The 17114-nt window shown below is 37.5% G+C and overlaps 1 protein-coding gene across 5 annotated transcripts in view; it reads left to right on the top strand.

Moving 5' to 3' along the window:
- Positions 1–14439, top strand: part of NDUFAF2 (NADH:ubiquinone oxidoreductase complex assembly factor 2) — a 184693-nt gene extending 170254 nt beyond the window's left edge. For 4 of the 5 annotated variants that reach the window (XM_049707948.1, XM_049707951.1, XM_004275185.4 and 1 more), the window contains one exon: positions 14124–14439. In XM_049707948.1, the coding sequence (XP_049563905.1) occupies positions 14124–14369 (246 nt within the window). In that variant the 3' untranslated portion in view covers positions 14370–14439. The other variant, XM_049707950.1, reaches the window with a different exon arrangement.
- Positions 14440–17114: the final 2675 nt, after the last annotated feature.

Here is a 17114-nt window from a genome sequence, read left to right as displayed (position 1 = left end):
AAAGTTTAGATTTGGACTTATAACTAGGTATTGAAGTTTAGATTTGGACTTATAACACAACTGCAAAATACAAATTTAATCTGATCTTTCAGCAGTTAGTGAAGTGTATATGCAAAGCCAAATTCATTAATTCAACAAATATATATTGAACACCTATAATGTGCTAGATATTCTAGGCACTGAGTAATGGGGGGAAGAAGGAGGAGAGGAGGGAGGTAGAAAGGGCAGTCAAAAACCCATTCTCTTTGAGATAGCAGAATATATATATGTACTTACCCTGTGCCTTAGCAATCCAACTTCTAGAAATCTACTCAGAATTATCTGGTAAAAATACATGATTTGGCATAATTCACTATCTGTAAAAGAAATAGTGAATATGACATAGTGAAAGTCTAGAAAACAACCCAAATGTCTATCTGTTGATAAGCCATGGTATGGCTATACAGTGTAGGCTGTCTGCCCACCACACTCCCTGCACCTGAAGCAAGTCCTTTCTTGAAGGGGGAGCTAATCAGAGTATCTCCATGTCTGTCATGGGCAAGTTTGGGATTTGTTCTAAGGACCCGTTAAAGAATTGTTAGTGGGAAGTGGCATGAAAAGTCAGGGGTTGATACGTGGACATTAGATCATAGAGGACCAAGGAGACCTATTAGGAAGCGATTGTAATCTAGGCAAGAAATGTTGTTGGCAATGAAGATGGAGAGAACCACACAATTCAAGATACATTTTTGAGGAAGAATTGATAGGATTTAGTGCTAGGTGGATGTAGGTGGTAAAGGAAAGTAGGAATAGTTTTAGTAAATATAGTTGTGTAAGGGAGGCTGATTTAGCTACTGCTGGCAGAAGTGCTGCTTCCCACCATGAGGACATCCCAGTAGCCTCTTCCTCTTCCCCAGATCCTGCCCATGTTTGCCTTTGATATGTCAGAAAGGCTACTTTAAGAGTATGGTAGTTAACTTTCAGAGCTGCCCGTTAGCTGGATGGCCCCTCTCTGTGTATGTGCAGTGGGACGTCACCTTGGAGCTTGTCTGGATCTCAGCGTGTGAAGAATGGGAATAGGGTGAGGCCTGACTGAAACTAGGCACAGCTGCCAGGTGTCAGGGGAACAATGCAGTGAGGCCGACTCTACTGAGCCCAGCTGTATGCTGAGCACTGCGGGGGCCTGCTGAGAACTGTGCAAAGCAGTATGAGTAGAGGAAAGAACGCAGTGGAGATAGAAGCTTCTGTTTCAAGTCTAGGCTAATTGTGTGACCCTGAGCTAGTCCTCTGAGCCTCACTGGTCTTGGATATATTTAATTTAAAATGTCCATTAGGCATCCAAGTGGAGACTTCAGTTAGATAGTTGGCTGTATGATTCTGGAGCTTGGAGAGTGGTCAGGCCTGAAAGTATAAGTTTGAAATTCTTCAGCATATATAGAAATAATTACCTAGGGAGAAAGTATAGGCAAAGAAGAGGGCCTAGAATTGAGTCCTGAAGCGCTTCAGTATTTGGAGGTTTGGCTAAGAAGAAGGAGCTAACAGTTCGATACAGAATACTTGGATATTTTATAGACATCTCAAATTCAGTATGTCTAAGATGGAACTCCTCTTTTTCTCTGTTTCCTACTATGGTTAATTAATGGCATTATCCGTCATCGTTCATCAGAAACTTGGAGATTGTTCTGGTCTCCTTCACTTCCACATACTTGGTAACCAAGACCTTTCTCCTTTTGAATGTCTCAACAGTCTATCTTTTTCTCTCCATCTCACTACCATTGCCTTAGTTCCTGCCCTAATAATTTCTCACTTGCATTTCTGCAGTAGCACCCAAACTGATTTCTCTAGTCCAGTCTTGCCTCCCTCCAATTCAGTTTCTACAGTTGCCAGAGTCATTTTTTTAATGCTAAGTCTTGCTATGGTTGCCAGATTTTACAAATAAAAATACAGGGCACCTAGTTAAATTTAAATTTCAAACAATAATTATAAGTGAGTATGTCCCATGCAATATTTAGAACATACTTATACTAAAGAATTATTTTTTGTTTATCTGAAATTCAAATTAACTGATCATTCTACTCTTCTATCTGGAAATCCTATTCTTGCTTCGAAGTCAGAATATTTCAGGATAAAATCTAAATGTCCTAACATTGCATTATAAGATTCAGCATGTTCTGACCGCTTCATGCCGTATGAACTGCTTACAGTATCCTGAATTTGCTGTGCTGCTTTACACCTTCATACCTCTAAGTGTACACTTACCTCTTCCCAGAATGCCCCCTCTTCTCAGTTTTCTGGTTAATTCCTGTTGTTAAGACTCAGGCATCATCTTCTCTAGGAAGTCATTTCTAACCCCCTACTCCCCACCCTGTGGATAATAATAGGAACACCAACTTTTCTTCTGCAGTCTCATAACATTCTTTTTTGTTGTTGTTTTTGTTGTTGTTGTTGTTTTTTGTGGTACGCGGGCCTCTCACTGCTGTGGCCTCTCCCGTTGCGGAGCACAGGCTCCAGACGCACAGCCTCAGCAGCCATGGCTCACGGGCCCAGCTGCTCTGCGGCATGTGGGATTTTCCCGGACCGGGGCATGAACCCGTGTCCCCTGCATCGGCAGGCGGACTCTCAACCACTGCACCACCAGGGAAGCCCCTCATAACATTCTTTACTTGATATTATCACAGAACTTATCATATAGTAAATTTAATTAATTTTTTACACATCTATCTTTCCTAGATTGTGAGTTCCTTAAGAACAGGGTAAAAAATTGTTTCTTTTAACTCTTTATCTTTGGCACATAGTGGGCTCTCAATGTGTGAATGAACCAATGAATGAGTGAATGAGAAAATAGGAAAGAACCTATAAGCATTAGCCTGGTACTTGGCCATTGGTGCTAACTCAGCTCTTCCCTACCTTGAGTCCTCCAAAAGTCACCGCCTTTGCCTGTCCTCTCTACCCACAAGAAAGCTTCATAAGAGTCGGAGCCAGGTTTTATCCTCTGTATCCCCAGGGCCTTGAACTGTAGGTGCTCAGTATATATTTATTGAATGAAAAATGCATGAATGAATGAGCATATCTTTCAGGGCTCCAGGTCCTGTTGTCCCTTTCATCGGGGGACAGTATCCTTGCATTAGGTCCTGGGGAGGGAAACCTCTGGCCATGATATTTTTGAATCTTTAGGGCAGATTCTGTATAGCGGGAGCTGCAGCTTCTCTAACTCTGTGTCTCACCTTCTTGCCCAGCTCCTCTACTTCCCTTTCTCAACCTCGGAGAGAAGAACTCTTTTCTCCCTACAGCAGCTGGCACATAACAGCTCAATAAATGTTAGCAGTCATTCACAGATGGAACCTTCTTTTTCCTCCAGGGCTCCAGCCTCTCTGCCATTTCTTTCCCACTCTCAAAGTCCATGCCCGGAAAGCCATGGGGACCTGACATTGCCTTCTCTTCCAGGGATTATGGTCTTTCCCCTTCTCACGCAAGGGAGCAAGGTTTTCTTTGTCTCCCACCAGGGCAGTTCAATTAAATAGGACTAATGTTAAATGACTCTAATTGTTTTTTTATTAATGTTTAACTGCTAAATTCCTTTTTCAATTAAATGATTGTGTCTTTATGCTCAAAGGTCTTTTTTTAATATATATATGGAAGTTCATTTGTTTTATTAAGGGAAATACCACCTGCAAAACTATTAATGACTTGAGCTCTGTGATTAGTTCATTTTAGTGACATTTTGAGATTTAATAATTAATCTGGCTCAAGTTCAAAGAAAGAAAACTCAATGCCAGAAATTCCTAGCAAGCAAGGAAAATAAACAAACCTTAATGATTGTTCCCTCAAATAACAGGAACCATTGAGATCAACTTCTTGCAATTAGAAGTGTTTTGAAAAAATGAAGGAGAAAAGTTCAAGAAAGCATGTCAAAACAACAAAACTCAGTCTACATTTTCATTACTGTGATTGATCAAAGTCTGTTTGCAGCAGACTTGAATGTGAATAAATTAAAGGTGACATTGACTTGGCAGAGGCACACTAGTGATTGGCAAGAACACATAGCAGGAGCAGCTTCTGTAAGCAGAACTTGCTTGGTTGTTGTTTCATTCTAATAGATTTCTTAGCAACCCAGCGCTATCATACTAACCTACGCTCTGTCATTTATTTACCATTTTGGCTTCTACTCCTACCCAGGCAAGATTAAATTCATTTTTGATTACTAATCTAGCAGGCATCGCCTCTGGTCTGAGCACAGAGTACCTTTTGGTGATCTCATAACATTTTGGTGACCTCATAACCTCCCCTCTTTTTTTCTCTTCTCTCTTTCATACATTGAAAAAGGGTGATATAATAACTTACTATTTCATCCTGGCAGTTCAACTTGTAGAACTAGAAAATGTAGTTTAATTAAACAATTTGGCAATATTTTCAAGCTTAGGCATTGCTACTGCTATTGTTAGGTTTAAATTGTTTCTTGGTATGTTATAAAGTTGACAGTGTAAAAAGAATATTCATCTTAGAACATTTTGAAACAGTTACAAATCAAATTCCCATTATAATCATGTTGATTGCTGGGTGGAGTATGTGGCATATACTGGGAGGCTACTTTCTGGAGGAGACCATGTTACAATAACCATATGTCTCTAAGGTTTGAGGACCTGTACCATACTTTATGTCAAGTCTTCACTTAAATCTATTTACTCAATCTTTTTGTATTCTTCAAAATATATATATATATATATATATATTTTTTTTTTTTTTTTTTTGCGGTACGCGGGCCTCTCACTGTTGTGGCCTCTACCGTTGGGGAGCACAGGCTCCGGACGCACAGGCTCAGCGGCCATGGCTCACGGGCCCAGCCGCTCTGCGGCATGTGGGATCTTCCCAGACCAGGGCACAAACCCGTGTCCCCTGCATCGCCAGGTGGACTCTCAACCACTGCGCCACCAGGGAAGCCCCCAAAATATTTTTAAATAGACTCAAAAGCAGTGTAGTCATACCTTAAAATTTTTAATGTTGATTAAAATAAAAATTATTCATTAGTATGTATAGTTTAAATTATGGAAAGAAAATGGGGCTGTCAAAGTCAAATATATTTATATTATGTATATCACATGGTCTAGTGAGAGGTGAAAATGTACGGGTAGAGGAGAATGTATTTAGTAATTTAAATACTGTAGAAAGTTGATCTGTTTCTAAGACCAAAACTTTCATTGTATCTTTATTTTATGTGTACTTTGAAAAGTACATATCTACATCCAATAGTTATTAAAGATATATTTACACTAAGCTTTTGCCACAAATGTATTGGTAATTTATAATTTTAAACTAAAACTTAAAAAAAATTAGGTTCCTGTTTTTTGTATGTAATATAACTGGATCATTATGAAATGGCCATGGTTTTGTTCCCGTAGAAAGCTAAAAAAGAATTTAGTGACATGGGAAATTTTATCAATATCTGTTAAGACTGACTCTTAAGTCTTTACTTGCTTTTGAATATCTAACAATGAAGCACTGTTGAATTTACTTTAAACTGTATTTAGATTTTTTATCTTGGGATTTCTTTTGTACTTAAGTTTGAACGTAGTTATATATGGTATACATGGAGTTCACAAGTACTTGAAACCAAATGGAGACCATTTATAAATACCAAACTCCAGAGGAGTGTGGAGCCAGACTCTCAAAGAAGAAATGGGTTGTTATGTATAACTGTATTCTGCCTGCCATTTTTCCTGGCTGGGTTCATAGCACTTTTAGAACAAACTTTATAATTTCCTAATAAAGAACTGACCATTAGCTCTATTCCATTTCCAGGTCTATCTGTATAAAAATTATAAAATAATTCTGAAGTCTATTATTGTGGAATTTTATCTTTAACATGAATATCACACCATCATATATATGTACATAGAGTGTATTACTGAAATATTCCTTGACAGAAGAATTTTCTCTTTACTAGGCTGAGACTCTAAAGAGAGAAACAGGGTTAGGGGATTGAGCTCCTGAATTATGTCATGAAAACCATTTTTCTTTTTTATTTATACATACATGTGGCACATATAAATAAGCACACTAAATTTAAAAATACTAGTGATACTTTACATAAATTATTAATGACGGGTAATTTTTAATTTGTATTTATATGCCCTTGTCCACAAGGTATATGTGTAATAATAGATATTCCTAAATGCTCTTGTATGTATGCTTAGATCTGTATCCAAATACTCAATTCTGTTTAATAGCGTAGACTCAGAACTGTTCACTCCTTCACCTCTTGTCCAAGTGTGGCCCCAGAGATGCAGAATGACTGGATACCTGAGACAGAAAAATCTTTGGGAAACTGTTTTAACTCACTCAGATATTTCTCAGCCCTTTTCTTTCTCCAGTACTCACTGAGTAATTAAATTTTCTTCCAGTCAAGATGACTTCATCAGAGAGCACTTGTGGACAGCTCTCTCTCTCTTCCCTCAGATGCTAGAGTATGGTTCCAAGGTTCAGGTTTGCATTGCCTTAGTGTCCTTTATCTCTCCCAAGGCATCATCGCAGAGACCTCTAGTCCTATTCTGCCATTTGTTTCACCTCTTTTTTTATAGTCCAAGTATCCAGATCTGTTATAGTACCTCCCACAGCTATAACTGTATATTAGAGCTGATTTCTTCACCATTTCTATACCAAAAGTCATGTGTACTAGATTTTCACATAAGGGACTATATGATTAGATTGGGATAATATAATTCCTAACCTCTTTGAGTCAACATGTTTGAAGACTGCATTTTCAGACTTTAATTTTTGTCTGTATGTTGGTAGTTTAATAAAAAACAACTTTAAAAATGCTTTTGTGATTACCACACTTAGCAATTTGCAACATGTAGTACAACAACAGGACAGCTACCAAAAGGGCTCTTAAGCAGGGCTCTTAGCAAAGAAGTGGCACTGAAAAGGACTTGAGCTGCAACCTTTTGGGGGCTTGAGTTCTCATCACTGAATTAATAAATAGTGCACAATAAATAACCATTAACTTGTCTAAACTACAAAAACAGGGTTAAGCTTGTTAAATGCATCCAGAGCTTTTTTTTTTAATCTTTTTTCAATGTAATACTACACAAACAATGGTAGTTTATAATTTGATGTAGAAAAATATATAAATTCAAACATTTAACACAATACTTTTCACAACTGAGTTTGTCTATTTTTCCAATATTAAGGCTCTGTAAACAACTCAAGCCTAAGCTAATTTGCTCCAACTGAACACCCCTGGTGCCTGTTGAAATGAGAGAGATTGTCACAGAACAATAGTCATTCATAAACAATATACTTCGGAAAAGTTCTGAAATATCAGATTTTCGTACAGCTTGTGCTTTCTCTATTGTCAGTATGGTTTCTTTCTCTTCTTCCCTGAGATTGGTTGAGAATGATGTCCTTCAGTACTTCAGTCCAGGGGACTCTTTGATGTGACCTTCTCAGAAATGAGTTAACCTCATGCATGACTTTCTGATTGTCCACCCCACCAGATTCAGCTTCAGTGGAGAAGGGCCATTGTTGACATACTGCTTCAAATCCCAGGCCAGGGAAGCCAGGACAGTGGTGCAAGACATGGAAGGTTTGGTGGGCAGAGGCTCTTTGTCAGGTGGGAGTAGGGAGGGAATGAGGTGTCATCTGTCTCCCAGGTAGTACTATTAATCTGAGGGCTGCATATGGTCACAATAGTCCTCTTGCATTTCAGGCTGTACTTCTCCTCTATTTAGTGGTAACTGACATCTTTGCAAAGCTTGAGAAGTCCTTCTGGTGGGGGTACAGTGATGATAACCCTCAAAATCTATAGCAGTAGTTTCAATGCACAATGTGATGACGCTCCTCATGGGCTCAAGGAGCTGGGAGTGGGTAGACATAAAATCAAAGGGCATTGAGTACCTAGCAGAGTGTCCCAAAGTCTAACATTTTTCCCTGCAATGAAGTCCTTCATTCTGATATTTTTGGCACTATTCATTCCTTTATGTAGGTTCAAGTTTCCATATTGTATCATTTTTTCAACCTAAAGTATTTAATACTTCCTTTAATGTTCTTGTAATAGAAGTTTGCTTGTGACAAAAACATCTTTTTTTTTTTTTTTTGTCTGAAAATGTCATTATGCCTTCATTTTTAAAGGATGTTTCCACTGGATATAGGATTCTAAATTGACAGTTTTTATTTTTTTTCAGTGTATTAAAGTCATTCCATTGTTTTTTTTGTTTTTTTTTTTTTTTTTTTTGTGGTACGCGGGCCTCTCACCGCTGTGGCCTCTCCCATTGCGGAGCACAGGCTCCAGATGCGCAGGCTCAGCGGCCATGGCTCACGGGCCCAGCCGCTCCTCGGCATGTGGGATCTTCCCAGACCGGGGCACGAACCCGTGTCCCCTGCATTGGCAGGCGGACTCTCAACCACTGCGCCACCAGGGAAGCCCCATTCCATTGTTTTGTACCTTGCATTGTTTCTGAAGAGAACTCAATAGTATTTATCTTTGTCTCATAAATGTCTTTCTTTTGTAGCTTATTTTAAGATTTTCTCTTTTATCATTAGTTTTTAGCAATCTGGTTTTGATATGCTTTGGTTTTGTATTTTTCCTACTTGGAGTTTTTTTAGTTTCTTGGATATGTAGATTTATATGTTTATCTATTTGATATATTTTTTAGTCATTATTTTTTCTCCTTCCTCTTTCTTCTTTTTCTGTGATTCCAGTTACATGTATGTGAGACTGCTTAATATTGCCCAACAGCTCACTGAGGCTCTGGTTCAGTTTTTAAGCAATTTTCTCTCTCTTTTGCTTCAGTTTGCATAGTTTCCATTGCCTTGTTTTCAGATTCTTTTTTCTCTTCTTCTGCAGGTTCTAATCTGCTGTTAAGCATATCCGTTACATCTTTTATTTCATGTATTGTATTTTTCACCTCTAGAAGTTCCATTTGGTTCTTTTTAAATGTTTCTACATTTCTTCTCTTTATGTTAATTTTTCTTTTAAGTCTTTAACATATTTATAGTAGCTGTGATAAAGTCCGTATCTATTAATTTCATCATTTCTATCATGTTTCTGTTGACTGGTTTTGGATCACACTTTCCTTCTTCACTTCTTGATTGGATGATAAACACTGAAATAGTATATTGTTTACTGTCTGTGTTTTGTTGTCTTCCTTTTAAAAATGTTGAGGTTTTTGTTTTTTCTTTTGAGTATATTAATTTACATGTGAATCAGCCCAAACTTTTGGAGGCTTTATTTTTAAGATTTGTTCAGGTGGATCTAGAGCAGTACTGTTCAATAGGAGTTTCTGCAATAATGGAAATGTTTTGTATCTGTACTTTTCAATATGGTAGCCACTAGTCACATTTGGCTACTAAACACTTGAGATGTGCCTAGTACAATTAAGGAACTAAATTTTAAAATTTAATTAATTTAAATAACAACATTTGGCTAGTGGCTACTGTATTGGACAGTGCAGATCTAGAGTTACCTCAACTCTTGTGCCAATTTACTCTTACTCCTAAGGAGTGATCTTTCTGAAGTCCTTATACTAAATGCCCTGCAGGTTTGGTGAGGCATCTCTGGCTTTTTAGAACTTGAATGTCCCCTAGTCTCATGCAAGCTGCAGCAGTTGTTCAGTTTACAGCTCCCCAGTAGTTATTCTTTAGCCAGAAATTGACCTTCCTGGCCCTGTAGAGTCTCATCCTACCCACATACAGTTTGATACTCAGCTGAACACTCAAGGGTACCCCTATCCAGGTTTCTAGAACTCTGTGTGTGTGTGTGTGTGTGTGTGTGTTCTGGTACTGTGCCCCACAAATTTCAGCTTCCTCAGCCTTCCTAACCAACCATCTCTATCTCTTTAGCTCAGTGAGGTAACCAGCCTCTGCTTGGGTTCCCTGACCCTGTGCAGCAGCCTCCAGCTGAGGTGATACAGGGCTTATCTCGTTTGTTTCCCCTCTCTCGAGGATCACAGTACTGCACTGGCTGTTGTTTAGTATCTGAAAAGTTTAGTATTTTTGTCCAGTTTTCTAGTTGTTTATGGCAGAAGAACTAGTCTGACACCAGTTACTCCATCTTGTTTTCAAGCCAGTAGATTATGTCTTACTAACACCTCTGTTCTCAATCCAGTGGTAGTGGTTGCTGCCTTTGTTGGAGACTGTAGCACATTAAATTGGAGATTTTTTCATCTTGGCAAAATTATGAATTTTGTTCATTCTTCATAAGGATAGCAATTGATGTAGGGATCCTGCTATTTACAAAATGTTCACAACAAATAGTTATTCAATGTATGTCACAAATTAGTGGGTTAAATTTTTAAGTACTTAAAGACATAAGTATTGAGACTACATTTCTACCCTGAGAAAGAGGGACAGATATAAGTTTGGTGTGTTTATTTTTAACGGAATAGAATAAACAATCACTATTTAAAAATCCACCTGTAACATCTTCTGTTGTACTATTACTGCCCAATAGCCAGTTCTTTCCCAGTCTTTACAACAGCCCATAGAAGGCGGCAGTACTGTAATCTCCATTTCACACAAGGAAACTGAGACACAGAGAGGTTAAGCAACATTAACAAGGTCACAGCTAGTAAATGGCAAAACTGAGATTTATATGCAATTTGTCTTGCTTCAAAGCCCATGTTTTTAACTGCAAACTTTCAGAAGGTCTAACAGTGTGAACAGTATGCATATGAGTATTTGAGATGTAAATTTTATGTATACATAGTCACTGTATTCCCATTTTCAGATAAAGAAACTGAGACTGAACAAAGTTAACTGACTTTCTTGGTGTCACAGATAGTAAAAGGTAGATTTGGGATTGCAACTATGTGTTTGGGTCAAAGAACTATGTATGTGGATAGTCATCAGAGTTCTGTTTTTTTTTTTATGAAAAAGTGATATATTGGAAACAAAAATAGGGGTAGACATTACGTAAGTCATGGTATAATGCAAGTGATAAAATCCATACAACTATTTTTTTTTAATGTGAAAGAATACTGACAGGGTGAAAAGTGGTATGCAAAAGGATAAATATTTGCTTTAAACATACAAACATTTATGTGAAGACCTACTTACCCTTGGTTTATCCCTAAAATGCTGAAACAAACAATGTTTTTATTGATATACATATTGAGACTTAAGGTGATGTTTCCAAGGAAATAATGTAAGGGAAAAATCCTTGCTTTATAGTAATTTCTGCTATGAAATAGGCTTTGTTACAGAATTACTTCTGTTTCTCTTTTAGTCTACAAATTCCTATTTTTTCCACCTAACTACTTTCATTTTATCTATTCCAAATATTTACAAAACTAGATTTCCTTTCACAAATGATTTATGTTCTGTGTAATTTTTCTGGAAGCTGTTGGCAGGGGTCTGGTAACCATTAGTTTAAAAAAAAAAAAGACAAATTCTTTTCTAGGAAAAACTATAGTCTCCATGTTTTTCAACTCTGAAATCTTTAATCTTCATATTAAAATAATTAACATATTCAGATTGACTTTTTATTGGCCTAAATAGCTGTTATAAGAAAGAAACTACTTGGCAGAGTAATGATGAGTAAAGAGAAATTATATGAAGGCAGGAATAAAGGAAGAACAGCTCTCTGCCCTCAGTTTCCTTTCATGCAGAAGGCATAGGCTTGCACCAGCTGTAAGATTGCAACAGTAGAGCTGAAATCCCTAAAGGCAATGTGACTGATGCTCTTATACCAAGCCAAGCAAGCTTTATACCAGCTTCTCAGTAGTGTCTTGCTCCCTGTGGTGGGCTACTAGTGCAAGTTCAACCCTCGTGAACCTTTCATTCTGCTCAGGAGAAAGAGCCTCCGGGCTGACACACCAGTTCATAGAGGGTCTTGAAGAGTCTGGAGATGAAGTGAAGATGAGATGGCCTCAGACTGAAAAATATTTCCACCTACTTCCATTATTTCCAGTATCATATTGAGGGGTTTCTTTTGTGACATATGGTCACCCCACCTGAGAATTCTACAGAGTATATGAAAGGCAAAGCCAGACTCTCACCCTCACTCATAGCAGCTGTCCCTAAACTCATAGTTACTGTGGTTATTAAATTACTCATAGGGAATTGATCTGTTATAGAAATTACAAGAATATTTATAAATATGCCTTCCCTCACGTTTGCTTTAGGAGAGGTTTCATTAGATGGGCCCTTCTTTGTGTCTAAAAGTCTATAACACTACAATCTCCTCAAATCTTTTCCTGTAAGTATAGACCATTATTTTAAATGTGATTTTAAATATCAGGGTTTACCTTTTTGGAGAACTATTATTGCTTGAAATTCATGTTAGAAACAGAAAGATTGCATCATATATTTAAATAACCAGATGTGTCATTTTTTTTAAAGGAATCATTGTTTTAAATAAATTTATTTAATTTTGGCTGCATTGGGTCTTCGCTGCTGCGCTCGGGCTTTCTCTAGTTGCGGCGAGCGGGGGCTACTCTTCGTTGTGGTGTGTGGGCTTCTCATTGCGGTGGCTTCTCTTGTTGCGGAGCACGGGCTCTAGGCGCGCAGCCTTCAGTAGTTGTGGCACGCGGGCTCTAGAGTGTAGGCTCAGTAGTTGTGGCAGGCGGGCTTAGTTGCTCTGCGGCATGTGGGATCTTCCTGGACCAGGGCTTGAACTCGTGTCCCCTGCATTGGCAGGTGGATTCTTAACCACTGTGCCACCAGGGGAGTCCCAGATGTGTCAATTTTTTAAATGTTGAAATTTTAAAATAACTTGGGAGAATTTGTTTTTGTCAATGTTGTCAGATATTAGTTATGTTAACATTCATATTATAAATAACAAATATATTCTTTTTTTTTTTTTTTTGCAGTACGTGGGCCTCTCACTGCTGTGGCCTCTCCCACTGCGGAGCACAGGCTCCAGACTCGCAGGCCCAGCGGCCATGGCTCATGGGCCCAGCCTCTCTGTGGCATGTGGGATCCTCCCGGACTGGGGCACGAATCCGTGTCCCCTGCATCGGCAGGCGGACTCACAACCACTGTGCCACCAGGGAAGCCCAACAAATATATTCTTAAAGAAAAATCAGAAAATACAGATAAGCGAAAAGAACATTTAAAAATTTCACTCAGGGAATTCCCCAGCAGTCCAGTGGTTAGGACTCTGCCCTTTCAATGCCGAGGGCGCCCATTCAGTCCTTGGTGGGGGAGCTAAGGTCCCGCAAGCTGTGAGGCGCAGCCAAAAAAAAAAAAAAAATCCACCCATTTAGAAATAATTAAGATAGAAGAGGAAGAAGGAATCAATAAAGGTAAAAGACGTAATTACTATTCATCTGTTTTTAAGATGCATATCTTCAAATTTTAACATCTCTGAAATCAGGATGTGTGAAGGAGTTTGCCTTTTTTAGTGGTACCTATAACAGCGATGCATCTTAAATTTGATGGTCTTGTATTCAATGAAATACAGTAATAGGTTCATTGTTGTTCGGGGTATAGATCCTTACAAATAGAATAGCACATCTGAGTGACAAAACTGCATTGCACAAATTGCTTGCACTGATTTGAGGAAGCATTTCCAGTAGCAAAGTGCCTCTCTGGAACTGGTGTCTAAGGCTTGCTGAACTCTGATTCCATTTCTGTCCTCCTCTTCACTGCCATACCACTCCAGAGGCGAAAGGGAAATAGATGGGACTTGGTCCTGGCGCTAACCATGCTTTAAGTCCCACAGAGAAGAGACTGGCAGGAGCATCCTTCTGAGGCCCTCTCACCTTCACTTCATCTCCAATAGAAAGTACAAATCACTGATTAGTTTTTGAGGCAGTAAATAGCTGTTAAATTTAGAAAATCTTTGGTAAGAGTGACTTTTATGCTTTTGTGTAATATTTCATGTTAAGTGGTTTGTTTCACTTACTGGGTAGTAAATATTTCTATTTCATTATCCCTCTCATCTTTTTATTATAGTATACAAGGAGATAGCTGTTTAATTCAAAATAACATCACTCTATCATTATATGGCTTTATATAAAGCTATATAATCAGATAGCTTTTTCAGACTTACCCTGTACATACCTATATATTATTTAAATGCAAGGCAAGTATCATGTATATATGTACTTAATTTTTTTTAGCTATTTTATTTTTATAAAACCTGTAGTTTGAGTTTTCTTCTAACTAGGAATTTAATGATTTCTTCCATTTATATATGCATGCAGGAAATAATGAAGAATGAAAAACATAAAGAAGAAATTAAAACCAAAGACTTTTATGAAAAAGAAAAACTCCTCAGAGAAGAGAGCAGCAAGGAACACTTGGCTCCACCAGTTCAAACTCAGATTAAAGGGCATGCCTCTGCTCCGTACTTTGGAAAAGAAGAATCCTCGGTGGCTCCCACCAGCACTGGTAAAACCTTTCAGCCAGGATCCTGGATGCCACAAGATGGCAAGAGCCACAATCAATGAATGCACTGTGGTAAAATCATTTCATTTATATATGTATGTGACTATTTTAACAAGTAAAAGTAAAAAGTTACTTCGTATTTTCTGACTGTACAATAGTTCTCTATTCCAGTAAACTTAAGAACTTGTTTTTACTATGCATAAGAAGTGTGAGTTTATGAACTATAGGAACCTAACTTCTTTTAGACTTAAATCCTTCACTTGATTTAGTCTTCATTCTCTGTTTATAAATTTGCTTAGTTTTTTTCCTCTTTGAGTTGCTCCCTTGAGAAGTATCTTGTAGCTGTAAATGCTCAGTACATTTTAGATCCTTACGATCATTTAGAAACCACCCAAAATATATCTTGGTAGAAAATGATAAGGGTAAATATTGAACTGTCCTAAATGATCAAATATAAAAGGAGAAGACTGCTATTTCTGTAGAGGCACTCTGTAAGATTCTAAAGAACTAATCAAAAACATGAACTTGGATAAAACACATGGAGGCCAGGATAAAAACACATGGAGGCCAAGAAAATTTATTTGATAAATGAAAAACACCCTATGATATAGTAGATGGGACAAAAGCTATTTTATGGTGGAATTGAGGTTGGAGTTTTAAAGAAGAATTAGGACCAATGGAAGTAGACAATCTATCACAAAAGTCTGAAAAGATGGTAAACAGAGAAATGGTACAGTAATTGCAGTTCTGTGAGATTAAAAATTACTTTGAAGAAATAGAAAATAGGGCAGAGTTCTCAGAACGTGATTCCACTGATAGTGGAGATTACAGTGATTTCTATATTGGAGAAAATTATAGACAGATGACAACATTAAAACAGATTATATATAAAAGTGTCATACATTTTCTGAAGTGCACAACCAAGTTTTTGTTGCTAACAGAGTTCTAATTCTAATATAGAGGTCTTCTAACAGTGTTTGACATTGTAGCAACTACTCAATAAATATGGACTGAGATTTTTACTTAATATTAGAAGGTAAAAATGTTAATTGCTTAAGAAATAAACTACAGAAAAATACAACTTTATAAAATGTTATACTGAAACAAGTAATCAAATGTAATCACCATAACACTCATGAAATGACAAAAAAAAAAAGCCCCTAGGTGGTAATATTAACGTTCCAGCAGCCCTGTTAATATCAAGTTAATCATTCTGTCTCTTTACATTATTCCAAAGTAGTATTACATTTTACCAAAGAGGCAAAAAAAGAACTAGCTATTAGGCAATATAAAAAGAGATAAAATTTGTTGTATAATTGACTGTAAAGTAAGATGTTCTTGAACCCCAGGTTACAGGAAAAACTGTAAATTCTAACATGCTAGAATAGAATGTGTCTACTACCAAATTCCTATCAGCTTATTAACTGTATTCTATATACATATTTTACAAAAGTTTGTTGTGTAGGCTGTTTATAAATATCTTAATATATGACAGAATTTACATTAATTTTAATTTTTATGGTTTTCATTTTAAAATACCTGTTTTACATAAAAGAAAATCTTAGCCAACAGTTACGTTACATAAGAAGATGATACTGGCCCACCCATTATTAGTAAAGTATGAACTTTCAAAGTGATTTTGAGAATAAACTTTGTAGTAATCCATCCACACTCCTTTCCTCAAGACTAACATTTTTAGGATGACTGGTTTACACTGTTAGGTGGTATCAGAACAGAGTTCTGAGAAGATTTAGTCCTACATAAAAACTGAACTATAATCTTGGCCTAATTAAGATTGCCTTTCTAAACAATCTTGTGTTTATATGTGGCTTTTAAGCCAGACACATGCAAAGCAGAATCAGAGTTTCACATAAAATATTCACTTGTCCACCATATTTCATATTTTAAAGTTATATTTGGGGAATTTATAAGTTTTTTTTTTAATGAAAATGTTTTTCTTCATCTTTTCAAGACAGACTCCAAAACCCATGCAGATTTTTAAATTTCAAAAGTTAAAATGTTCATTTTAAAATAATTAAATTGGGGCTTCCCTGGTGGCGCAGTGGTTAAAAATCTGCCTGCCAATGCAAGGGACATGGGTTCGAGCCCTGGTCTGGGAAGATCCCACAGGCTGCAGAGCAACTAAACCCACGCACAAGTACTGAGCCTAAGCCCTAGAGCCCACGTGCCACAACTACTGAGCCCACGTGCCACACCTACTGAAGCCTGCGAGGCTAGAGCCCGTGCTCCGCAACAAGAGAAGCCACAACAATGAGAAGCCCGCACACCGCAACCAAGAGTAGCCCCCACTCAAAAACTAGAGATCCCACGCACAGCAACGAAGACCCAACACAGCCAAAAATAATTAATTTAAAATAATAATAATAATTAAAGTGTCATACATACCTTAAGTTCTCTCAGATAAATCCTTCCTGACTTCCTGTGCCTCTGCTATACATGCATATAGCATTTTTTCCCCCAAAGGCCTTATTATACAAACTGCTCAGGTATACATGCGTTGCCTTTTGGGTTTAACCATATAAATCTAGCCTATTAGCTATGCCTTGGATATCTGAAGTTAAAAATCAAAAAAAATGGAGGAAATAATTTTTCCCCATTATGTTATCCTTTTGCATTCCATTTTTACTGATTTCTGGCTCTCATTTACTTCCTAATTTCATCAGCCTTGACCCAATACCATCATACTGACTTTTTTAATGCTGTCTCATTAACCACACTATCTAAAATGTAACCTGAATTCATTTAGACTAGGCTTTCTCAAACTATTTGTGTTCTTTGGGGGAAAA

This window comes from Orcinus orca, chromosome 3, assembly GCF_937001465.1.
Source record: "Orcinus orca chromosome 3, mOrcOrc1.1, whole genome shotgun sequence".
NCBI lineage: Eukaryota > Metazoa > Chordata > Mammalia > Artiodactyla > Delphinidae > Orcinus > Orcinus orca.
Note: the sequence above shows the minus strand (reverse complement) of the source record. Positions and strands in the feature narration are given on the sequence as shown.